The sequence below is a fragment of the Drosophila guanche genome, unplaced genomic scaffold (assembly GCF_900245975.1).
Source record: "Drosophila guanche unplaced genomic scaffold, DGUA_6, whole genome shotgun sequence".
NCBI classification, from domain to species: domain Eukaryota; kingdom Metazoa; phylum Arthropoda; class Insecta; order Diptera; family Drosophilidae; genus Drosophila; species Drosophila guanche.
In genome coordinates this window covers 3,110,229-3,136,094 of record NW_022995748.1, presented here as the reverse complement: position 1 = coordinate 3,136,094, position 25,866 = coordinate 3,110,229, and the positions used below count along the sequence as shown (strand labels likewise).

Genomic DNA, 25,866 nt, shown 5'->3' with positions numbered 1-25,866 from the left:
TGTAAAGTTTATTTATCAAAAAACTGGGTTTTATTTTTGGTTTTTGTTTAGTTAGAATATTTCCTACTGTTTGCAGATGGATCATTTAATGGCAAGTTGAGGGGCAGTGGAAATTATCTTCTCGTCTCTTCTCTTTCGTTTCTTTTTGGTTGTTTCATTTGGTTCTTGGAATAAGTATTATTATGGTTTGTCCACGTAATTAGATTACACAACTCCTCAGAGGATACTCGACAAAAGATGGCACTGCTCGTGGTTGGTTGATTAACAGAAGCATCGGATTGATGGCAATAAACTTAAAACGAAATTTAACTGCTACTTAGTACGTAAACTGTTCTCGAACTGCGGCCTGATGTTTAGGGTGCGGTTGTGTCCTCACGCGGACGCCGACGGTACTGTCGTGGATTCCCGTGCGGGGCGTACTGGTTGCTGAAGCTTTGCTGTTGGCTGTTGTTCGGGCGACGGTTGTTGTACCTCACGTTGTAGATGTTGGCCGGTGGCGGCACCTGTGGTTGTGGGATTGATCCAGACCGATAGTCGGGCACCGATGAACCACCTGACCAGCTGGTCGGGGAGTCCGATGACCAGGACGAACCTGGACCCGATCTATATCCAGTACCAGGTTCAGAACCCGATCCGGTGGCCCATCTTGAGCCAGGGCCAGAGCCAGTTCCAGTTCCTGATCCGGTGGCCCATCCTGAGCCAGAGCCAGTTCCAGTTCCGGATCCGGAGGCCCATCCTGAGCCAGAGCCAGTTCCAGTTCCTGATCCGGACGACCATCCCGAGCCTGAGCCAGAGCTAGATCGAGTTCCTGATCCAGTTCCCCATCCCGATCGCGATGCTCCTGCTGAATCGGATCTTGAACCGGCTCCAGATGACGAAGACCACGAAGAGGTGGATGTCGTTCGAGTCACATAGCTATCGCTGCGACGACGACAGACCGTGCACCTGGAATGAATTAAATTTGGTAAAGTGAATATCGATTCAATGTCCAGAATCCACTGCAACTCACCTGCTAATCTTGCTGGTCGGATCCGACTTGAGGGTCATCTGCCGTGGCTGTGCAAACTGGTCCTGCTCCTCGATGACCGCCAGCCAGAAGGAGGCCAAAGCATCATAGTAGTTGCAGCGTCCATGTCCGTGGCACTCAATGACAGGATTGGCACGGAACTCCTCCAAACAGGAGCCAGGTGAGACCAGGTTCTGGCCAATGCCTCCAGTGTTGTCCATGGTGGTCTGCAAAAAGGAGATTCAAAGGATGCATTCCACTCTCCCATTGAATCAGAGAGGCTACATACCATATAGTAGCTGAAACCGGTCCACATTTCCTCCCAGCCGCCCGGGCAGTTCGGTATGGACATGGACTGAGAGTGCAGGGCAATGATCCTGGTCGATGTCTCGCACACAACGCATCTGAATGGAGAAAGTGCCGGGATTAGATGGGTAAGCTTGAGTTAAGCTCAAAGTGTAGAGGTGCACTCACCGGGAGATGTACTTCATGAGATCCCTGGACTGAATGGGTGTCATGGTCATGGGCATCTGCTCGGCAGTAGACAGCCAGAGACTGTCGTCGTTGTTCTGCGCATAGTTGCAGACATTGTTCAGGTCGCAGAGCATGTAAGGCATTGTGGTGAAGCGCATCAGGCAGGATCCGGACTGGCCCAAATCCTGGCCGACGGCCCGACTGGCGGCCACGTTGCCGGACAAGGAGTAGCCCTCCCACAGCATGTTGGTGTTTGCCGGGCACCGGGGCACAACCACCGATTGCGAGTGACGCGTGAATATGAAGCCACGGCTCTTGGGCTTCGGTGGCGGTGGAGCTGGGTCACCAGGTGGACCCGGTTGCCCACGGAGTCCAGGACGTCCCGTCAGGCCAATCTCACCGATGTCGCCGCGTGGTCCCGGTGGTCCATCGGCGCCGGCGTAGCCCATCTCACCCTGGTCACCATGATAGCCGGCTATACCTTGCAGACCGTAGAGGCCTTCCAGGCCTGGCCGGCCCTCATCGCCTTGCTCACCCTTGAAACCGTCCAGACCGGGCTCGCCACGATCTCCTTTCTGGGCATGGACGTACGAGTAGGTATCGCCCGCTTCACCCTTCCTGCCGAAGAGACCGTCCATTCCGTCAATGCCACTCCAGCCAGCATCGCCCGTAAGGCCACGTGGTCCGGGGGCACCCACAATTCCGTAACGGCCAGGTTGGCCCTGGAAACCTCTCTCTCCCTTCGCGCCATCACGTCCGGGTGCTCCTTGAAAGCCCACATCACCAATGTCACCTTGACGGCCATGGATGGCAAATCCAGCCTCGCCGACATTTCCCTGACGTCCAGTGTTGCCGCGCTCGCCTTTCTCACCGATCTGGCCGTACTGACCATTGCGTCCTGGAGCTCCTGGGTAGCCGACATCACCTCGGGCACCGGGCGGGCCCTGGATCTCGGGACCACGATGTCCAATATCACCGTTCAGGCCATACTCGCCCTGCTCGCCGGGTGCTCCCTTCTGACCCATGCGGCCCGGACGTCCGGGCAGTCCATCGTATCCCATAACACCGTCATCGCCGCGTTCCGCTGTTAGGGCCAATCCGGGTGGACCTCTCAGACCTTTGTCACCAGGCAATCCATTATCTCCAGGAAGGCCATCCATTCCGGACAGGCCAGCAAGACCAATGTCACCCACGAATCCCTTGGCTCCTGGGGCGCCATAATATCCAAGCAGGCCCTGCTCTCCTTTCTGTCCCTGCTCGCCTTGAATACCACGCGATCCGGGCAAGCCACGGTATAGGTAGCGGTCGCCGAGTCCCTCGAGTCGTCCGGGATAGCCGAGCTCACCTTCGTCTCCAGTCTGTCCCTGTGGTCCAGTAAGACCTGGTTCACCCTGACGACCCTGATCTCCTATCTGTCCCATTTGGCCCGGGTAGCCATCGTCGCCTTTAACTCCTTGTGGACCTAGGGAACCATTGGGACCTCTTTCTCCAAGCGATCCCTTGGGGCCGGGAGCTCCATTGCGACCGCGGTAGCCAGGGAATCCCTGTTCGCCGTCTTGTCCTTGTTGTCCCGGCATTCCGCTGAAGCCACGATCACCGCGAACACCTTTCTGTCCGTACAGACCAGGCAGTCCGTTGTATCCCGGATTGCCAGCCTCGCCCTTACGGCCCATGTTTCCATCGACTGCAATCGGAGAGTCGCCGATAGACCCTCTCACTCCCTTCGAGCCGACGGCACCCTTGTAACCAGGTGGACCGGTCCAACCCGGCTCACCTCCGTCGCCCTTGATGCCGCTGTAGGAGGCCACGCCCTTGGCACCCTCCCTTCCGGGGAAGCCACGGTCGCCCTGTTCTCCCTTCCGGCCAGGTAAACCGCTGGCGCCAGGATAACCGAACTTTCCCTCATCACCAGTTACACCTAAAAGGAGGAAGCAAAGTTAACGTCGTAATATTTGTGGCCCCTTGCCCAAGGCGAACTCACCTTTCAGTCCCATGTCTCCAACGGATCCACGAGGGCCAATGTCGCCAGGACGACCATCGAAGCCGATGTCGCCACGATCTCCCATGTCGCCAATCATACCCGGAAGTCCGCCAATACCTGCACTACCGGGCACGCCTTGGGGTCCAGGATTGCCGAGAGCACCGCGGTTGCCAGAGTAGCCAATGTTGCCCTTGGCTCCATTCTGGCCACTCTGTCCAGAGTAGCCAACCTCACCCTTTTGTCCTTTGACGCCGTGCGCTGCCAGTCGACCGGTACGACCAGGTTGACCTTTGGGTCCGGTCGGACCTTGAACGTAGTCACCGCGCTGGCCTTTGTTTCCGGGAAGTCCTGTGAAACCGGTAGCCCCAGCCGGGCCCTTTTCACCCTTAGCTCCTTTACGTCCACTTATGCCGGGGGGTCCGTAAGGTCCGGGCGGGCCATCGTCACCTGGCAAACCGTCGATGCCGGCCCTTCCAGGTATGCCTATCTCACCGGGTAGAATATACGGGCCGGGCTCTCCGCGCTGTCCCTTGTACCCGAGCACACCGTCAAGGCCAGGCGCACCCTCAAGGCCAGGCAGACCAGGCGCTCCATGCAGTCCGTAGTCGCCCGTTAAGCCAGGATAGCCCTTGGCTCCAATGGGTCCCTCAATGGTGTCACCTACCGGTCCGACATCTCCAACTTCACCAGCAAGGCCAGGCTCTCCCATCTCGCCCTTTGGTCCACGGAAGCCGGGAAGTCCTGGTTCGCCAAGCTCTCCAGGTTCGCCTCTGTTGTCGTAGATCTCACCGGGATGCGGCTCACCCTTGTCGCCCTTCAGGCCACGGCTGCCCTCATCTCCACGATCTCCGCGTCGTCCATTGTATCCGGGCTCTCCGACCAGGTATATTTTCGGGGTGTTTGGCTGAAGGCCAGGCTTTCCGTTTCGACCAGGACGACCTGGGCGTCCATCGACTCCAGGACGTCCCGCATCACCGTAGTCACCGCGCTGTCCAGGCTCTCCTCGGGCACCGGGTGCACCATGGAAGCCAGGCAGACCCTTGTCGCCTTCCAAGCCCTGGTCGCCGCGGCGGCCATAATCGCCATCGTCGCCACGCTCGGCTTCCCTTCGACTACCGATTTCAGTGATCAAGCCGTCGGGACCAGGCCGTCCTGTCTGGCCGGGCTCTCCGGGGCTGCCTTGCGTGCCACGAATACCCTTGAATCCAGGCTTTCCTGGTCTTCCCTGTATGCCCTTGGCTCCGCGGGCTCCAGTTATACCGATGAGGCCTCGCTCTCCATGCTGACCCGGGTATCCAGTGTCGCCCTCGTGTCCTCGCGGTCCACGTGGTCCGGCATGACAGATTCCGCAGTCGTCGCCCCGTATGCCCTTGTCGCCGATCCATCCACGGAAACCGGGGAGGCCGTCGTCACCTGGACGACCCCGTATTCCAGGGGGTCCCTGGGAGCCGGGTGGTCCCACAATGTTGTAGCCAACTCCGGGCAAGCCCTTGTCACCGGGTAATCCTACTTCGCCGCGTTCGCCGCGATAGCCATCGACTCCGGGCAGGCCATTTAATCCGGCTTGACCTTTGAGGCCCTGAATATTGAAGCCAGGATCACCACGGATACCAATACGGCCGGGAGGTCCAGCGTCGCCAGCTGGTCCCTGCTGTCCGGGAGGTCCTATGAAGCCGTAGTCACCTTCTTCGCCCTTGACACTGCGGCCTGGCGGTCCTCGGTTGCCGCTCAAACCTTGCTCTCCGGGAGAACCGGACGGGCCAGGGGGCCCACGTCGACCAGGCTTTCCGGGAACTCCGTTGAGGCCAGGATTGCCCACGGGTCCGATGTCACCCTGGGGACCGATGGGTCCGGGCAAGGACTGACTTAAGCTGGGGTCATAAATACCCGGCGGTCCGGGAAGTCCTTGAATACCAGGCATGCCGTCGAAACCATCCTCACCAATTTCTCCCTTGGGGCCGTCAACTCCATCCTCACCGTTGTATCCGGGAGCACCTTTAGCGCCCTTGTCGCCGGGCACACCAGCCTCGCCATCTTTTCCGGGCTTGCCACGTTCGCCGGGCTCACCGGTGTCGCCTCTGGCACCGGGAAGACCAGCGCGTCCGTACAGGCCCTGCTCGCCAGAGGGTCCTTTCGGGCCCGCATCACCGCGCTCTCCAATATATCCCTTATAGCCCTTTAGTGAGTCGTCGTAGATCAGGGCGCCGGGCTCACCCTCGCCAGGCTCACCCTTCAGGCCGGGAAGACCCTGCAGAGTGTAGGGCATGTCCTTTGGCTGGCCCGTTTCACCCTTGAATCCCTCGGGTCCCTGGTCTCCCTTCTCGCCTGTGATGCCGGCGAAGCCTGTGTCTCCCTTCTGACCGCGATCGCCTTCGAAACCAGGCGGGCCATCACTTCCAGCCGGTCCGTGGTCACCGCGACTGCCCTTGGTGCCTTTGGAGTTGATGCCACCTTCGCCAGCGTCACCGGGAGCACCATTGACGCCTTGCTTGCCCATTGGTCCACGCAGGCCGTTGTCTCCGGGTGGTCCGGCAATGCCCTGCTGGCCCGGACGACCGTCGCATCCGTCAATGCCGCGGGGCCCGGCCGTGCCGTCTTCGCCATGGGGACCCTAAAGTATAGACGAACATCCATTACATGCACATTCCCATCTTGGAATACTTACCCTTGCGCCTGGGTAACCTGTTTGACCGTGCGGCCCAACGTCTCCCTATACATTCAAATTTGTTAATATTTACTTAAGGATTAAAAGCTATAATAGACTCACCCGATGTCCCTTCTCGCCAACTTCGCCGTACTCGCCCACATCACCCTTCTCTCCGAGTGGCCCGGCAGGTCCAAATGGTCCGGTGTCTCCGGGCGGACCCTCCATACCGGGCACACCTGGCGGTCCAATGGCTCCCATGCGTCCCTTGATGCCCTTGCAGTCACATAGCGTTGTTTTGCATTCCTGGAATAAGTAATTTGAGAATCTTAAAGTCCAACATTCGATTCGAATTGGGTTTGCATAATTCGAGAACGAGTCTTGATTGTCTCTGATTAGAAGTTTTGATTTGTGGAATCAAAGATGTCAGCATCAATTCATTCGCTATTTGTAATGGCAAAGTGTTTCTAGTTTATTGCTTAGAAACATTTTCGAGATTTTTAATATTATGCTCTCCATTGGACAGAGCAGATGCCAGATGCCAATAGATTCTTGATCAGCGAGAACATTCAGTATGTTGCAGGAGATCCTAAAGAGTTTTCTACACTATTCGTAGATAGCACAGCCATTTATAGCGGGACAATTCAACAAATAATATTATCCACACAGATTTAAAATTCCTTGACCAAAAGTGTATATTGTTTAGTTAAATCTCGTTATTTATAATGCCGCGTTTCCGGTTTTGCAATATCTCCAACGAGACTGTCACGGGTGTCCAGCAAACCTATCCAACCAAAATATAATTTAATCTACAAACAAGATTGAAATTCTAAAGGAATTGCCTGTAACCTAGCTATCCTGATCCCAGAATGACAATTGAATGTTTGGTTTTTCGTTTTTGTATTAACGAATATTTTTTCTTATTACTCGTAATCTGTCATTGATTTTGCATTGATCAATTACGGTGCACAAACTTGTATTACGGTTATGTATTCCGAAAAATCTCACAGCTTTGAAGTAGGTGAAAAAAGTTTCTCTAGCATTCGAAAAATTAATAGCGATGATAATTAAACCCATTGGAAAGAGTGCGGGTGCAACTGAGACGTGTTCCTCCACTCTCAGCCTTAATTGTTGTATTTCCGCTTGCAATGAGATAATCTCCTATATGTGTATGTATGTGTGTATGTATGTAAGACGAGTGTCCGTACGGCTGCTTAGTCAATTGAGCGAGTGCATAGATCACGCTCATTGGAGCCCGCACTGCAGCAGGGCAGGTGCTGGAGGAGGCTGGAGGAGATTTCGCACTTTTAACCCACTTAATGTGCATTTCATTTATAAACAACTAAAACATTCTGCAGGTTTTGGTAAAAATCAACGATCTGGAATGCTTCAGGTTTTACGAAATCCCCTTTGAAATCGGTTTTTGAGGTAGGTTGAAGCGAAACACCTTCCAGCCAGACGCAACAAGTGAATATTTGGCTTCCTCATTGCGTTGATGTCAGCGTAAACATCCTTAGTTTCCATTGTATTAATAGAATTGACATAATTTCATTTGGTTAAAAATCAAAATTTATTGCCCGCCTTCATTCAGCTGAAATTCTCTTTTATTTTGCCCCCATCCGAATCTTTTAGAAATGCACACATGTTGCACGCATGTTTCGTAGCATTTTTTTGCTTCTCATTTTCTCGTTTTTGCATACGAAAATGTGTCTTAAATTGTTTGTTGCCTGGAAAAAATTGGTGTCAAATGTTTGGCAAAGAAAATTATGAAAAAATTGTTTAGATGACTAATAGAGATTCCATTCCAGCTGTAAACGAATCCCCTTCCGAAAGTTCAAAGCCCCAGCGAGAGGGAGCGACATCCTCCACGCGAGTTCCCAGAACTACAACCAGAGCCCAACCTGATCGCAGGAGATCAAACCATCTGTTAACTAAATATTCCCATCACCAAATCGAAATCCACAAAAAAAAACGAGAACATAAAGCGTAAACAACACGGAAAGCGAAAAATCGAAAAAGAAAAAAATGCTACTCAATGTGGTGAACCAAAAGATGTTGTTGTTTCGAACGAACGAACAAATGAAAAATCCGAGAAAATGCAGATACGCCGTGAACGAAAATAAAACCCAAACACCATTACCACTCCCCCACGCCAAATGCATCTGCAGGTGCACAGACAAATCCAAATTGGATCTGGGGTGAGTTGCGGGCAGCAACAATTGCACTCAATTTCGGGAAATCCAACTGTGAGAAATATCCATTGCTGTGAATCATCAGCTTCCACAGCAGAATGCCGTGTCCGAAATTACATTTCGAATAGAGTTTGATGCAAATTTAAGCCAAGTCTTGCTCTATGAAAGGCAAGTCAAAACCTTTTGCTATAAATTAACATTTTGGGAAAATTGAACTTGCAGCTCTTAACTTCATTCAAGTCTTTTGTTTCACACATTCCTTCAACTGAAAATACAGCAAAAGAAACCAAGTAAAAGCGAAATAACCAAAGGAGACACCTTCAAATTTCATTCAATCAATTGCAACATATGAAATTTAAGGCATTTTTTCAAGACATACATATACATATGCAGATATTTGCATGTATAAAATCAAGCAAATAAAAATTGTTTCGGTAACACGCTTAAAAGTGACAGCACTGCAATTTCCTTGAACTTGACACTCGGCAAGGCAACACAAATATATTGCATGTCTGTCTGCATTGTACACTTGTGTACCCATCTATATGGGTACGATTATATGGCTACCACTCATGCATATGTACAGACATACATACGAGTTTACTCGTACTTTTTTGGATGGCACAGCCACAACCACAACCCAGACAACGCACCACCTTGTAAGTGGCGTCGTCGAGTAACCAGGTCTGGAGAGACCGTGGGCACTCAGCTTGGGGAAGGGTGTAGCGCCAAGAGCTATGAGAGCTCTTTGATTGCCCCCCAACAACACTACATCACTGTTGCATATTCTTTATACATTATATATTACATATAGGAGCTCGATTCCGTCTACGTCAGCAAAGGAGACAGTGGCAGTGGCCAAGGGCCCGAGCTGGGAATATTTTGCCTGAGACACTCCCTGAGAAATGTAAATAAAATACCTCGATGGGCACGCGTGTCTGTGCAAAAAAAGTTGGGCAGGTGTTGGGTATCCTCTTTCCATAGCAGGATAAGATTTTGAGTATTTTGCTCACTTTTAACATTGACTAAAAGTACCACCCAATAATATTAGTCGGTCCCCTCTGAACCCCTTCGAAGGCTACCAGTTGCGCCACTGTATGTGTGCCACAGAAATCTGTCAGATAGGTTATCCCCGAACCCATTCACAGGCAGAGGCTAAGTCACGGCAGATGTGTGTCAGTGGCGCGCACTTAAGCGCATTTACACATGTTTAAGCCAATTGTCCCAGTTGCCGATATTCCGAGCTGGAGACCGAGACACAGTTGTGCATCAGATGAGCGAAATGCATAGTTTAAGGTCAAACTGGGGCCTCCACACAGATCCATATCCCCATAAGCATCTCCATGTACATGGATCATCTGGCATATGTACAATTGGGCACACCCACCCACGCTAATCGCTGGAAACACAAACAGACATAAGCATACAGATTCGGGTAGATTTCTGAGGTAAAGAGTGAAGCAAACAGCAGTGCGAGTCCATTGGCCCGACACCAGTTTGGTGTCCTGAGTGCAAGTATCTAATGACAGACCTCGGGTGGAAACTTTTTGTGTTTCCGTTGAACTGTAAGCAATACCTACAAAAAACTTCAACTGCAGTTATTCAGGGAATGAAAAGCGCAGCGAAATATGTCTTAGAGTGGAACAGAAACACAGAACACAGAGCAGAGAGTGAATCCGAGCGAGGGACGAATCGCCTCTGTACGATAATCTGCGCTTTGCCACACTCAAACTTGGTGGCCTGCCCTGCCCTGCCCGGATGTGGCATACAAAAAAAAAAAAAGAACAAAAACAATAAAATAAAACATACTCGTATTAATAATAAGAAGAATGTCATCTCTTAGTATAAATGTATGTACGCCCAAGTATAAATCACTGATGATAAGCCTGAACAGATTCTTGAGCCCGCGACAAGCGGCTCCTCTTAATTAATACATTATAATTTGGCATTAAATTATATTTTATATATGTATGTACGAGTGTTACATGTTCGCTTTGATTTCCTTATGTTGCCATTTCCTCGCAGCGGACAAAGGGGTTATCTCGTGGAGACGGACATCAATCAATGTGGATTCATTGTTGCCATGGGAAAGACTTAGATATGATGGAGACTGAGAACGGATTCTCGATCCTGCTGCTGTTCGATGCGCGTCACAAATGACCCAATTCAGCATTGCTGCCAAGTCACAAAACACGCGCCATCAATCAACAGCAGCATTTTTTAATGTGCATCATGAAATAGAGTGAGAACTTGAAGCTACAACAATAACAGCAACAAATCAGAGGAAAATGTGCATCATAAACGTTTAGAAAAACGGCATACAACAATGAAAGCAGGAGCCTTGAAGAGGTAGTCGACCTGAGAATTCCACGTAAAGGCATGGCTGTGGTTAGAGATCAGAATAAGAGTTTGATTTGCAATGATGAACAGCATGTTAAATCCAATTAAATGAAAACTTCTCATTAATCACGAACTTGTTGGGTGACCTCAATTTAGGAGCTGCATAGTAGGAAATTATTGATAAGAGTCTTACTAACAGTCAGGTCTTACAATCGAGAAACCCCATTTTGCATTCCACACAAAGTATTTCATTGTTTCATCAAATCAGTCGAAGATGCATCACCAGACGTACACAGGAAACCCCTTTACAGCTCATAAATACAGGGTAGCAATATAAAAATTGTATATGGAGCAACATATGAGCAGCGTGTGATTGACATGAAAAAGCATGCCCCCACAGACACAGATACAAATACTTGCACTTGCATACACAGAAGAGCAGAAAGCATAATGAATGCACATCTGGACAAGCGCACTTGCAGCATGACATCATTTTCCTTCGTTTTGACATCATGAACAACAAGACAAAGCGTCAAGTCAAGAAGAAATCTGCACATGCACATGGATACGAGTACGAAATATGACTGTGGATTTGTGCATGTGGAGAACACCCACGCACTCCGCTCACAGAGGGACGGAAAAGAGTCCGGGTCAGGGCAAGTAGTTGGCAATTTGAGTGCAGTGCACGGTTATGGCACCATTGCGCATAATTGTTTAGACAAACGCCTGACAGATGATAACTAATTGCCGTGCACTCAAATTAACATTGAAATTGATGGACAGCGAGCTGTCAAAACTAAATATTCACAATATAACGGCGATAAGGAAGCGCCAGCTGAAATCATTTGTGTGAACTTTACACCTAACTTCTGCACTGCTTGTCCACTTAACCGATTGTGGGCAACATGAACTGCTTGTCCTTTCTTCTGCAGCGCCTTTTCAACTGTATTAAAATAAAGATTCTATATGGATGTAGATGGGGTTAAAACATTACTGCGATGTTTACTACATGAACCTTCCGTGAAGAACAGATAAAATGGTTGGAACTAATAATATATCCAGACCTACGCTTTGGTAGCATCAATGCCAAGCTATTTGCTTCTATTAGTCTTCTACTATTTGTACTAAACCCCTTAAATCGAACACTCAATTTGAATTAAAAGCTAAATATCTCTTATGAATGTCCCTTCTTTAATGTTGACCCATTGACAAACGCCAACTTTGCATCGCCTGAAAACAATACATTACAATTTCCCCTACATTTTATTCTTAATCAAAAAGCACCCCACACATAGTTAACCCTTTGGCTTATTTCTTCAATATAATCAATATAGTGCCAATAATTCATTCAAATAAAAACCAAACTGTGCAAAAAGCCGAGCAAAGTTAACTTGAAACGTCGCTAGGCAAATTAAGGAATATTTATTTTTAGCCATGACGCTAGATGTTTGATGCGCTAAATGGAATCACAGTCGCGGACAAAAATTGCTATCTATACAAGTATTTTGCGAGTATGTACTATGTATGTAGAATTCATCTGGTCTGATGAATATCAATTCCATAAGCCAGCGGAGAGCTGATAACGGGCAAAAGGAGAACAACGGGCTGCTGTGGTGATGAGACAGATGACTGATAACCTAATTTCCCGAGATCTCTCTCCTCCCATAAATAATCATTTCAATTTACAGCTACTAAGTGGCCAGTCCAACCATACTCCCTGCCCCGCAACTACCACCTAGTAATAGTCTTGCAGTTACACTTGTATGCAAGTAGGCAAAAGGGGCCGCATCTTTACATACCCTTGCATAAATTAATTTTGCTCAAATTTTGGCTTGAAATGCTGAGCATTCGATCTTCCGATTTGCACAGGTTCGTTGGAAAAACATTTACGCATCAATAAACCTTCTGAAAGGGTATGGCAAGCAGCTCATATCTGACACACACGTACACACACGCGCAAAGAGACTCTTCGCATAATTTCCGCATTCAGTTGCAGATAAATAAATAATTGAGTCAAATTGAAATGCAACTCGCCAAACAATTCTGCTCAAGCACGCAAATAAACTTCCATTTACAAAAGAGCGCAAGAATGAGATGATCTAGAAAATGGAGAAGAAGGAGAGATCGACGAAGAAGAGGCAGTCTCATTGTTGGGGCTCTTGGGCGGTCCACATGCACTGGCCACTGGCCCCGCTATGTCTGCCCTGGTCAGTGATTTATGTAGCGACGAAGGGTCAGATCCCCTGATCGCCAGATTCCTCACATCCCCAGACCAGGGATAAACAAATCTCGAATACCATTTGAAACTAAAGCATTGGCACCGAATGAATGGTAAGCAGTTGAAAGGGTAAGCGAGAAGAGAGAGAAAGGGTAGATGCAAAGACAGAAGCATCAACAAACAACACAACGAAAACGTTCAATTCCGATTGGAAATGTTGCAGAACGTCAAACGATTGCCGCCCAGTATTCCATGCCATCTCTCTTCTCCCTCTCCTTCCCACTAAGAACCCTTCACCAGATCACTTGAACTGCAGCTAATTGTCAGCAACGGGGATCGAACAGCGCACTCACACGCCCCGACATACGGCAATAAAATTTCCATATACTGCACATACATATGTATATATATATATATATAGAGAGCGCTGCTGCTGCCCTGCTATTAAAGTAAAGAAGAGCGAGCTAGCTCAGGGCACGCAGTCGCCGCTGATAAAGACAAAATATCAAAATCCATTCATAGAATGTGCCTCAGCCTGCGCTGCAGTCGACGCAGTCGCAGTGGATGCTATGTGCATGTGTGCAGCCAAAAAGTAATGTGCTGACACTGGGAAGGTGAGCCACTCCCAGAGAGCGGCTCTCGAGATGTACGCTGATATGGTTTTGGTGGTGTTTTTGTGGGTGTCCAAAGAGAGCGCCTCACCTTGTGTAAATACATCTTGCTGTGCGCTCACTTGTTGCGTGCGTGTTGCTACTCTTAAATGTTTTTGATCTCTTTGGTTGCTGCCAGCGAAGAGAGAAAAACTCGGCGGAAAAGGAAATGGCTGTTTAATGTACTGGCAACTGCTTGAAAATCCGATTGGTTGGGCAGTTTTAGAGTCTCTGATCAAGTGTGGCTAAATGCCACATGAAAGATTTTGCATGGCTTCAACTAAAAGTTAAACACTCTAAGACAAGGTGCTTCCATTGAGGATTAATTAAGTGGTTCTGTAATAAACTAACAGTTTCTGTATATTTGCTGAATAAATTGAAAACTGATTATACTTTCACGCATTTCATTTAACGCCTGCTAGGTAGATGCCTTATTAAAAAATGTGATTCCCCCTACTTTGTGTTTGATTAAACCTTATTACAGTAATCGCATGCCCTTTTTGGTGAGAGTAACTCGAGCGACAGTAGCAAATAAAATCAAGTTTTTGCTTAGCGTTTTGCGGTTAAGTTCCAGCTCCAGCTCCAGGCCTCTAACCCACAAGACTTTGACGCTCTCACCAGGTATGGTGAGGGAGCCCATGGCATTGACCACGTAACCGAGTGCGAAAAGAAGTGCGAATCAAGTTACTGGAGTTGTCAAACGAGCTGCACTGAACCCATTACGGGGCCGAACACGTGAGCCCAGAAGACAAAACCCTTTTCAAAACGAGTGAAAAATGCGACACAGAACTGTCGGAATCTTAATAGGTACACTTAATACGATTATGTACACATGTACGGGAATGTACTTCCAGTGGCTACTTGGGGACTGGGCAAAAGTCAGGCCCAGCCGATAGCCTTTGGCTGCGCCTGTGGATGTGCCTGTGCCAGTGCTTGTGCCTGTGGCTATGAATGTTGTGTTGGCGACAATTGCCTTAGTTCTATTTTCTGAATTCGACTCTAGATTTCGAATCATGTCGCAATCAGCGGAACATGCTATCAATGGCGTCAATGTCGGCAACATAGCAATATGTCTAATTAAATTTTTAGATCGTCGGGCAGCGGGCGAGTCCAGTCGAAGCTTGATAAGGTTCGAATGCCATCCAGAAGAAGGCGCCGGCTTCATGGCATGTGCTCCACTTCAGTTCTCATCACGAAATGTGTGCGAGATCATACACAAAACCACGCAGATCATTCAGTTTATCAACACAAAGTGTCCAAAAGAAAACGGAAGCAATTCTATAATAATTAATTACCAGCTGAATGATTATCAATTTTAATTACCATTTTCTATTTATAATTTCTGTTTTCCGGCCTAAATCCTGCGTTTAATTGGTTCAGATTTTATTTAAAGAAATGTAGCATATTTCTGGGAGCTCCTTGGGCTTGACATTTTGGACTAGTTAAACAATTATTTACCCCAAGTACCGATAGTTATGAATGTTTCAGATAATATGTCCACTGCCATCTATACAATCTTTGCTTCATTAACGGGATTAATTACCATATCAATCGAAACTCAAATAAAACTTTAATTGCCAACCGGAAATGTTCAATGGCAAATCCTATTGGGCAATGCCAAAAATCTAGCTTAACTTAGATTACGGAGGGTTATCAACGTGTGCTCTCGCTAACCTTTCCCCCCTACTATTTGCCGAAAAATAATAAATAAATGGATGACATAATCCATGCCCGATTGTGGCTGGACTCTATTAAACCCCAGACCCCTGGACCCCCTGATCCAGAGACTGGATCCTCAGACTTATCTGCAGAAGGCAAAGAGTTGCACGATCTGCCTGCCGGAAATGTGTGAGTATGAGCGGGGCGGGGGGAGGGGGGGGTGGCGGAGGCCTGGGAGAGACGAGTGCAATGTTACAAGCAAATAATAACAATAACAGTAGCCGCACAGTGATTAAGAGAAGAGCTGACCCAATTTTCTCGCTTGTGCATGATAAAGTTTGGTTTCTACTAATCGTGCCGTTTTAAAAGCACTGCCCATATATTTCCTAGAATTAAGCTTTGGTTTGATAAGCACTGGCACTGCTTTACAGTTTAAACTTTTTTACTCACTTCAAATTGAATCGATTCAGTGAATACAAAACTGTCGTAAAAATTTGAGATGCGCTGGAAATGAAGATTTCTATTTTGAAACCCCATTTTCAGATCTTTTTCAAACGTTTTAAAATATTTATTTCGATTACTTGAGGAATACATTTGAGGTATTCTTGGGTTGCCACTTACCTTTGCCGCCTCCGCAAAGGACACAACGCCAACCAGCAGATACACGGCTCCCAGCAGACCCGAGAGATGCCGTAGATCTCTGGGTAACATCTTCGATGGGTCCTTTGGTCCTACGCACAAACTATATATGTCTCACTCTTGCAATCTCTCTCTCTCTGTATTTCGCTCTCTCTATCTCAAAACACACACGAAACTGCGAACGAAATAAGCATTAAGAATTTGGTTGTTTAATTAACATTTTTGTAGAACCGAACAAAAGTCGATATTAGCGTGAATTCCCATATGAAAATTGCGCTGGATTTGGGAAAATAGGGAACAGAAACAGAGCCAGAAACAGAAACAGAACTAACAGAAAACGCTGAATTGCTGCTGCTGCGATCGTCGGGCACAGCACTCTCCCCACATGTGGAGATCGTCAAGCGTTCGAAGTGTTACTAAACACGAGGCCCGTGGAAGAAATCCGAATTCGCGGCCCCACTCGCTTCCGATGATCGGATGGTAGTCGGTTGCTGTTCGTTTGGCGTTCGGCTCTCGCACCACGCACACTGGTGCAAAGTGGGTGTTGCATTGGTATTGCGGGATGGATAGATGAATGGACGGATGGCTGGCAGAGCACTCTCTGGTCGTAGTCGCTGCCACAGCCACGGGCCAGGGCCAGGCCAGGCCCGGTTGGATGTGGATTTAGCACTTTGCCGCCTTGAAATGAGGAAATGAGCCAGCCCCCGAACAGTTTCGAGCTGCTTTTTACCCACAGTCGTAGACAGTCCATCCAGATTTCGTATTACTAAAATCTATTTCCATTTCCCATTTGGTTCCATTTCGTTGCTGTTTGCTTGTCGCCTCTCGTGATTAGGTTAAGGCTTTTCATTAAGTATGTACAATTGCCTGGGGTATGGGTATGGGCAGCTGATAAGACGGATATGGCTGCGTATTTCCTGTTCTGTTAGAAAAATCTCATCACGACTTCGAGTCCGAATCCGAGTTGTGCCCGGGGCTGGAGCTCCAGCTCTGTGACCGGCTCTCAATTTCATGTATACGGAGATTTAGCAGCTTTACGAAAATAGAATATTTGGAAATTCCAAATTGTTTTTTGGGTTTGGGGGTCACAGCATTTTGAAACATATTTTGATTAGTTGCGGCTAATCAAGCCAGACTATGGTTGGGTAAGAACTCTCGTGTATTAGGGTATACGGAAGTCGGATATGACCTATTGGCCTCAATAGATCTCCGGCTAGGAAGTTTCTAAGAGATTATCAATTGAAAATGCTTCAGCCTTGGCAGTCTCTGCAATCATTCGAAGAGTTTTCAGTCTGAAATATTAATTGGTTGACCAAATACGATTCATTCCTGGAATTTGGCACTAGATTAAGATTAAATTATTGGTTTTCGCTCTTTGACTGAGAAAAGCGAGATTTTCTTGATGGGGGGATTCAGAACTTTGGTACTGCAACTGAAGCTCGGTGCCTGGTCAGTATATGCCGATTTCTAAGGATATTTAAAGTGTCTAGGAGAAATTCTCACCAAGAGTTTATGGAAAATTTGTTACATTCAGGTATGTTTGCAGATCTGCAGATCTGTTTATCAAATTTGAGACTATATAAACAATGTGGAACATCTTTCTTGACAGTCAAATCAAGCTATTGAGAATAGATATATTTCTCGCAAATTTATAGAAGAGCGATTGGTCCATCAAGTCATTATCTCTTGGCTTCGGAGACTAAAAGTTCAAGAATAACAATGAATATATTTTGTTTCAACATTTAATGGTAGTTAGTTTTAATTTTCAACCAATTTTTCAATACAACACACTTTAAACAATCTGTGTGATATTTTTGTTTTGTTTTTTAAATTTAAACTATTTTGAAATTTACATATTGACCGCATCATCGTTTCAATTTATAGATGCCTTATAATTAATCGCTCTGCTACGGCACCTATGTCACATTATTGATAGAGATTGTTAAATATGTTTTATGATTTGACTCACTCGTATTTGACGGAGCTGAAGAGCCTCAGATGGAGCCAACGGATGAAGAATTTCTTTGCTAGGTTTAAAGGAGTTTTATACAGATTATATACCTCCTACAAGCATAATTGTAGCGCAACATTTGTAGGAATATAGTCACAATATTCTCACAGACATTGTATACTTTAAAACTACAATTTTTTCAATCGCCAACATTGGATTTTGAAATCCAAAAACATAGCTGTGCTCGAAAACTAGGAATAGACGAAATCATCAGGCCTATCTTGGGGTGTGTGGGCTATCAGTTAATGCTAAAGCCCAAGCTGGAGCAGAATGTAGGAGGTGCTTCAAGGAAAAAACGTGTATGGTCGAAGTAGAAGAATCGGCTTTATTGAGCAACTTAAGTCGCATATCGCCAGATGCCCCAACAACAGCAACGAAGAGGGAACAGAGGAAAAGGGAGGTATATTATCGCCAAGTTTCATTCATTCCAAAGCGAGTATGTTAGCTGTTGGGATTAGTGTTGCTATATAGTCGTCATCCCATCCGTTCCATATGTATTGCGCCGCCCATCCCCTCCCACACACACACCCGCGAAGAAATGCTCTGATCACACAGACGACACGGACAGTGTACGTGAGCTATTTCGGGTCGCAAAACCGAAGTGTATTCGGGTTGGAGCTCGGGCTCCAACGACTGCTTCGGGCAGACAATCGTGGCATTGCCGTTTGCTTTTGGGATCGCTTAAACTTATACTATAATTAGTCGTGTTCCGTCTTCTCGAGTAAGTAGTAGACTGGGTGGGCAACGCTCTGGCCTGGGAGCCAGTTGCCTGTGCGCCTTTGCTCTTGTGTGTGGTGTGCGCGGCTCGGCGCTCGGTTTAGTACGCTCCCGTCAATCCCCACAGTTAGATCGGTTTTCTGTAAGGAAGTTTGACAAAAAAAAATCAAAAACAAGACAACACGACAAAAGGAGCTTTATCGTGATTCCAGCTGCCATAGAAGCTCGAAATATATTAAATACAAACAACCAAAAAAACCTTTTCTTTAGAGAAAAGATATACGAAAGAAACTTGTTCAACGCTACAGTGCTTCTCAAACTGTAAAGTGCGCCTTGGCGTCAGTGATACTTGAAGTTCGAAAAGCATTCGAAAAATTAAAATTAAATATACGCGCTCGAATAATACTGTACTAGGAATACTACAAATTTCCAAAATTATATTGGACACAAATATAAACTAAATATATAAAATTTAAAACAATTTCAAAATCATCTTTTGGCATGTGCACGAAATATAAATGACTGAAATGAATTGAAATGAAATGAATTTTCTGGCTCATCTTTCAGGCCCAACGACGGCAACATATTTACAACTCGACAGGGACAGAGCAAATAATTGTGCAGTTTTAAGTGCATAGGGCATAATGTTGCCCTTCTGGAAGCGGTAAGTTAAAATAAGTATTTTGACAATTTTCAAAATTAAACAAACCAAAACTATTTCAATATACAAAATGTCCAAGACTAATCTAAAATAAAAGAAAAAGAGGCTGAATTCCTGTTCCGGCTGCATTTTAAAAGTTTATATTAAAAAATTAAAAATGCAATAAAAAAAAATTAAAGTTACTCCTCCATTTAATTCTTCTCGAAAAAATACATTACAATAGTTCTACTGGAAAACGGCAATTAAATCTGACTTCAATTTTTTTCTAAGTTTAATTTCTGATGAGTACATAAGTATGATCAGATTTCGTTGCTCTCTTAAAAAATTGGCCTCCCTCTTTAATGAGTCGACTCTCTTACGTTTGAGACACACACACACACACACACATGGATGGCTAAAAAGAGAAACCACACGCTCACAGTTACACCCATAGCTACGCGATTGATAAGCCTGATGGTACATACATACGGGTTGCTCTCGGTGCACTCATGCAGCTCTCTTGCACTCTTAATTTCAAATTTGAAGCAAAGCAAGGGGCACAGAACACTTCCATATTCAAGCTAGCAGTCCTGCAATCGGGTTGACTCCTCTTGCAGGTGTTGAACAAATTTGTTTTAAAAGATTTATAGATATATGTACCCATATATGTATGTATTTTTTCAAAATATTTAATATCTTGCAGGCTGCTGTACGCCGCTGTCATCGCTGGAGCGTTGGTTGGTGCAAACGCTGTAAGAGACCCTTGACCCTTGACTGTTGATGGGCATCAACATAGATTAACATTCGTATTTTTGCAGCAATTCTGGAAGACCGCTGGCACCTCTGGTTCGATTCAGGACTCAGTCAGACACCAAAGCAGAGAAGACCCCCGGGACTCATATCCCATTGATGATAGCTATGACATTGTAGACTCGGCTTCCATTCAGCGCGGCGGACAGCCACCCAAGAACTGTACTGCCGGATATGCGGGCTGCGTGCCCAAGTGTATTGCCGAGAAGGGCAACCGCGGTCTGCCAGGTCCATTGGGTCCCACCGGACCCAAGGGTGTCTCGGGCTTCGCGGGCCAGGACGGACCACTGGGCGACAAGGGTCAGAAGGGCGACCCTGGACCATATGGACTGCGCGGTGACAAGGGCGAGCGCGGGTCACAGGGCATTCCCGGTCTGCCAGGCGTGGCAGGTGTTCAGGGATCGTCTGGCAATCCCGGCTTACCCGGCACCAACGGCAAGGATGGCTGTGATGGATCTGATGGTTTGCCCGGCTTGCAGGGTCTCTCAGGCATGGCAGGACCACGCGGCTTCCCGGGCGGTCCGGGTGGCAAGGGTGAGAAAGGTGAACCCGCAAAGGAGAACGGAAACTACGCCAAGGGTGAGAAAGGTGAGCCCGGCTTCACAGGACGCTCTGGGTACGCAGGACCCCAAGGAAATCCAGGTGACAAAGGCGAACGTGGTGATACCGGACCGTATGGATCCAAGGGTCTGCGCGGAGATCGAGGTATTAAGGGCGAGAAGGGTGACTCTTGCTTTGGACCTCTGATGCCAGGAAAGCAGGGAGAGAAGGGCGAGAAGGGTGATCCAGCCGTTCCCACACCCGTCACAGGCAGTGAACGAGTTTCTGGCCCACGTGGTGACCCCGGACAGAAGGGAGATGTTGGTCCTTTCGGCGAGAAAGGTGAGCTTGGTCCCGGCGGTGAGCCTGGCCAGGATGGACAGAAGGGTGAGAAGGGTTTGCCCGGCGGCTCTGGCGATAGAGTAAGTGAAAAAACAAAAGAATTTAAAGGGTTTTGCTGATCCTGCTCTATTTTAGGGTCGTCAAGGAAACTTTGGACCACCAGGACCTTCGGGACAAAAGGGAGATCGTGGAGAGACTGGTCTAAATGGCTTGCCCGGCAGCTTCGGTCAGAAGGGAGAGCCAGGTCGAGCTGGTCAATCTGGTCAGCGGGGATTGCTCGGTCCTCCAGGACCCCCGGGTGGCGGTCGCGGACAGCCAGGTGCTCCAGGACCAAAAGGACCACGCGGTTACACTGGAGCACCCGGTCCCCAGGGCTTGAACGGAGCGGATGGACAACCAGGACCCCAAGGATACGTCGGCCAGAAGGGAGGCAGCGGCATGCCCGGGCGTCCGGGTGGCGAAGGACCTCCGGGACAAAAGGGTGAGAAGGGTATTGGAGGACGCATCGGACCGCAAGGACCAGTCGGACCCATCGGCCATACCGGTCCTCCAGGTCCCGAAGGACTAAAGGGCGATGCTGGCACCCCTGGCTATGGCATTCAAGGACTGAAAGGAGACGATGGAAATCCTGGGTAAGTCTTTGACCTCGCTGACCATGGGACTAAGTCATGGACTTACCTCTCAAATTCTCTGTCCGACCCATTAGCTATCCAGGCCAGAAGGGCGGTAAGGGCGAACGAGGCTTCAAGGGAAATGCTGGAGTGCCTGGCGACTCCAAATTGGGCAGACCTGGCACACCCGGCGGCGCTGGTGCACCCGGACAAAAGGGTGACGCTGGCCGTCCTGGTACTCCTGGCGCTAAGGGAGACATGGGCATCAAGGGTGACATCGGTGGAAAGTGCTCCTCCTGCCCACCCGGTCTAAAGGGAGACAAGGGTACACGAGGTCTGGACGGTATACCCGGAAATCCCGGCGTTCGAGGACCACCCGGAGAGCCTGGCCACCAAGGCGAACGAGGTCACGATGGAATCAACGGACAAACGGGACCTCCTGGCGAAAAGGGAGAAGATGGTTTGACTGGTGCCCCTGGTGCGACTGGATCTCCTGGCAAGCCGGCAACTATCAACTATAGCCTGATAGCGCCCGAAAAGGGAGAAAAGGGACTGCCCGGCCTTCCCGGAGCTGCTGGAGTAAAGGGTGATCGCGGAGAAAGTGGACTTCCTGGTCTGCCTGGAGTCAAGGGAGAAATGGGCTTCAAGGGAGACAAAGGCTTCACCGGACAAGCTGGAACAGACGGTAGCCCTGGCGAACCTGGCCGTGATGGATTCGACGGTGCGCCTGGTCTCAGCATTAAGGGAGAGTCCGGCAGACGAGGCCTGGACGGTCTCAAGGGTGACAAGGGTACATCTGGATACGTCGGACCAAAGGGAGAACCAGGCACATGCGAGGCTAGCGAGCTGAAGATCCCTGCCAAGGGAAACAAGGGGGATCGCGGTGCCACTGGAATGCCCGGAGTCGATGGACCAATCGGACAAAAGGGAGAGATCGGATACCGTGGCGAGAAGGGTTCGACCGGTCCTCAGGGCCCAGTTGGTCCCGTTGGCCCCCGTGGCTTGACTGGACCCCGTGGTGATAAGGGTAACATGGGACCTATCGGTGCTGCCGGCAATCCAGGAAAAGACGGAACCCGCGGCCTGCCTGGACGCAACGGAGATCGCGGTCAAAAAGGAGAAGAAGGAATCCCGATGCCTGGACCCCCCGGCCCACAGGGTCGCGACGGCTTGCAAGGTCTGAAGGGAACGCGTGGCCTAGCCGGACCCCAGGGTCTGCCCGGGCAAGAAGGAAACGCTGGCTATCCTGGCGATAAGGGAGATGCTGGAGTTCCCGGTATTCCCGGTCGTGTTGGCAGCGTTGGCGAGAAGGGAGACCTTGGCCCATTGGGTCCAATTGGCCAGCCCGGACCACCTGGTATTCCCGGTATTGATGGAGTGCAAGGCCGCGACGGATCCAAGGGTGAGCCCGGTAATCCAGGTTTGGTTGGTATGCCCGGCAACAAGGGCGACCGCGGAGCTCCTGGCAACGATGGACCCAAGGGCTTCAACGGAATTGCCGGCTCTCCCGGCAAGCGAGGACCAGCTGGAATTCCCGGAATCTCTGGTAAGCATTTCCGAACCCAAAAATTGTTTCCTCATTCAGCAACCACTTTGGCCGTTTCATTATCTTGCAGGCATGAAGGGAGATAAGGGAGCTCGTGGCTTGACTGGAAATGACGGACCGATGGGTGGACGAGGACCGCCAGGACCACCTGGCCTGCTGGGTGTTAAGGGTGAGCCCGGACTTCTCGGCGCCCCGGGACAGAGAGGATTGGACGGCTTAAACGGCGAAAAGGGTAACCAAGGTCTGCCCGGTTATGACGGTCCTCAGGGTCTGCCTGGAGATGCTTCCGAGAAGGGTCAGAAGGGTGAGCCCGGTCTTTCTGGACTGCGTGGTGACCCTGGAATGGCCGGAGAGCCCGGACAGCCCGGAGAAAAGGGATTGCCCGGTATGGCTGTATACGGACGCCCCGGTCCCCAAGGAGAAAAGGGTGACACTGGACGTAGTGGCGCAGATGGCATTCCTGGAATGAATGGAGAAAAGGGTGACCTCGGCCTGCCTGGCTTACCTGGAAGGAATGGCGAAAAGGGATCCGTCGGCCTACCTGGCATTCCCGGCGAACCCGGACTTGATGGTCAGCCCGGTGTGCAGGGTGCTCCTGGGCCCGTCGGCTATCCCGGCGCACAGGGATACAAGGGACAGGCTGGTCTCAACGGTCTGCCCGGCATCAAGGGTGACACTGGACCCGTTGGTCCTCAGGGCCACATTGGAAACCCTGGAATCAAGGGCGAGAGAGGGCCCCGTGGTCAGCCTGGTCTGCCCGCTATCGTCAATGTCGATATGCTCCGTGGTGAGAAGGGCTCTGTGGGAGAACGCGGCCTGACTGGCGAAAAGGGAGATCAGGGAGAGAGAGGAGAGCAGGGCCTGGCTGGATATCCAGGCTTGAAGGGAGACCAAGGCCTGGCGGGTCCCCGTGGCTTGAATGGACTGAACGGTGCCCCAGGACTCAAGGGAGATACGGGTCCTAGTGGTGAGCCTGGCTACCCCGGACCGGTTGTCAAGGGAGAGAAGGGTCTGCCTGGACGCGCCGGAAAGTACGGACGTGAAGGTGAGTTGTCCCGCGCATAGCATCGAGTCTTATCAGAACTAACCAGTCATATTTTGATGCAGGACTTCCTGGTGCACCTGGCATCAAGGGCGAGCGCGGTTTGCCTGGGCTGGCCGGTACCCCCGGCTTAGTTGGTCTGCCCGGACCCATTGGTCCTGCTGGCGACAAGGGAGAACGCGGTCTGGCCGGTACACCTGGTCAGCCCGGACACGATGGATTGAGTGGCGCTCCAGGTCTTAAGGGCGACCAAGGCTATCCCGGACCAAAGGGAGACCGTGGATTGGCTGGCTTCGAAGGACAGAAGGGTGATAAGGGTGACCAAGGACACGCCGGCCTGCCCGGTCTGGCTGGATTGGCTGGAGCCAAGGGCGACACTGGCTACCCCGGACTCGACGGACCACAGGGACCGCAGGGATCTCCAGGTGAGAAGGGCTTCACAGGACCCAAGGGACGCGATGGCCGTGACGGCAGTCCAGGTCAGCAAGGACAGAAGGGCGAACCCGGCATGATTCCGCCACCCGGACCTAAGGGCGAGCCTGGCAAACCTGGTCGTGAGGGTCAAAAGGGCGACGCCGGCCAGCCCGGTGCCCGTGGCCTGACCGGAATCCAAGGACAACGCGGAGAGAAGGGTGAACGTGGTCTGATCGGCCCAAGCGGAGCCATCGGCCGTCCCGGACCCAAGGGCGACCGCGGAGAGCAGGGTCTGGTTGGACGCGAGGGTGCCGTCGGTCCCATGGGTCTGAAGGGTGACGCAGGCCTGGCCTGCAGTGTCGTCCAGGACTACCTCACCGGCATCCTTGTGACACGACACAGTCAGAACGATCAGGTGCCGCAATGCGCTGCCGGACACTCGCAGCTCTGGACCGGCTACTCTCTGCTGTACGTGGACGGCAATGACTACGCTCACAATCAAGATCTCGGCTCGCCGGGCTCCTGTGTGCAGCGCTTCTCCACTCTGCCGGTGCTGTCCTGCGGACAGAACAACATCTGCAACTACGCGTCGCGCAACGACAAGACCTTCTGGCTGTCGACATCGGCACCCATTCCCATGATGCCCGTAGAGAACTACGAGATTAGCAAGTACATCTCTCGCTGTGTGGTATGCGAGGCGCCTGCCAATGTCATCGCGATGCACAGCCAGTCCTTAGAAATACCCGAATGCCCCTCAGGTTGGGAGGGTCTCTGGATTGGCTACAGTTTCCTCATGGTGAGTATTCAGTCGGGTTAGAAGCTGAATCGGAAGATTGATTGAATTTCCCCCCACAGCACACTGCCGTGGGCAATGGAGGCGGTGGACAGGCGCTGCAATCGCCTGGCTCCTGCTTGGAGGACTTCCGTGCAACACCGTTCATTGAGTGCAACGGTGCCAAGGGCACCTGCCACTTCTACGAGACAATGACCAGCTTCTGGATGGTCACTCTGGAGTCCAACGACCAGTTCGAGAAGCCCCAGCAGCAGACGATCAAGTCTGGAAACCTGCTGTCCCGCGTTTCTAGGTGTCAAGTCTGCATGAAGAACTCGTCGTAGGCCGTCGCGGGGCCCTGCCCCACGAGCCTCCACACAGACACAAGCACAGCATAAGTTTAATCTAATGTTAAAGCCCCTAAATATACCAACGAACAGTGTACACACCACACCGCACACACACACACACACACACACACACACACACACACACACACACACACACAGAACACAGGAGACACACTGTTAGACGAACCAACACTGCTACCAATTCCTTAAACTAACCAAATCGAAGCGCCAGGCCCCCGTCTTAGTGCTAAAACGGACCTGGACCAAA

The 25,866-nt window shown here is 49.8% G+C and overlaps 2 protein-coding genes across 4 annotated transcripts; one reads left to right on the top strand and one right to left on the bottom strand.

The window, feature by feature from the left end:
• Positions 1–137: 137 nt before the first annotated feature.
• Positions 138–16,244, bottom strand: LOC117583939 (collagen alpha-1(I) chain). Of its 3 annotated transcripts, none has more exons than XM_034272624.1 (10): positions 16,136–16,244; positions 15,786–15,978; positions 6,229–6,411; positions 6,127–6,171; positions 3,462–6,072; positions 1,481–3,398; positions 1,296–1,410; positions 1,010–1,233; positions 806–945; positions 138–661 (listed from the first exon to the last, which is right to left on the bottom strand). In XM_034272624.1, exons 2-10 carry the CDS (start codon positions 15,873–15,875, stop codon positions 354–356), a joined length of 5,634 nt encoding a protein of 1,877 aa, XP_034128515.1. In that variant the 5' UTR covers positions 15,876–15,978; positions 16,136–16,244; the 3' UTR covers positions 138–353. The 3 variants fall into 3 exon arrangements, with proteins under 3 accessions (XP_034128515.1, XP_034128514.1, XP_034128513.1); XM_034272623.1 differs by having other exon boundaries at positions 138–945; positions 3,462–5,786; positions 5,877–6,072; XM_034272622.1 differs by having other exon boundaries at positions 138–945.
• A 2,307-nt stretch (positions 16,245–18,551) lies between these two features.
• Positions 18,552–25,681, top strand: LOC117584876 (collagen alpha-1(IV) chain). Its single transcript, XM_034274027.1, has 9 exons — positions 18,552–18,673; positions 19,099–19,195; positions 19,875–19,923; positions 19,990–20,943; positions 20,999–21,495; positions 21,570–23,020; positions 23,091–24,065; positions 24,128–25,272; positions 25,332–25,681. The coding sequence occupies exons 2-9, from the start codon at positions 19,176–19,178 to the stop codon at positions 25,590–25,592; spliced, it is 5,352 nt and encodes a 1,783-aa protein (XP_034129918.1). The 5' UTR covers positions 18,552–18,673; positions 19,099–19,175; the 3' UTR covers positions 25,593–25,681.
• The last annotated feature ends 185 nt before the right edge of the window (positions 25,682–25,866 follow it).

Coding starts and splice junctions, on each gene's coding strand:
- LOC117584876 (XM_034274027.1), top strand. CDS start 19,176: ATGTTGCCCTTCTGGAAGCG. Junction 20,944..20,998: donor CCGGCGGCTCTGGCGATAGA/GTAAGTGAAAAA, acceptor GCTCTATTTTAG/GGTCGTCAAGGAAACTTTGG. Junction 23,021..23,090: donor TGGAATTCCCGGAATCTCTG/GTAAGCATTTCC, acceptor ATTATCTTGCAG/GCATGAAGGGAGATAAGGGA.
- LOC117583939 (XM_034272622.1), bottom strand. CDS start 15,875: ATGTTACCCAGAGATCTACGGCATCTCTCGGGTCTGCTGGGAGCCGTG. Junction 3,399..3,461: donor TGGAGACATGGGACTGAAAG/GTGAGTTCGCCT, acceptor TCCTCCTTTTAG/GTGTAACTGGTGATGAGGGA. Junction 946..1,009: donor CCGACCAGCAAGATTAGCAG/GTGAGTTGCAGT, acceptor AATTCATTCCAG/GTGCACGGTCTGTCGTCGTC.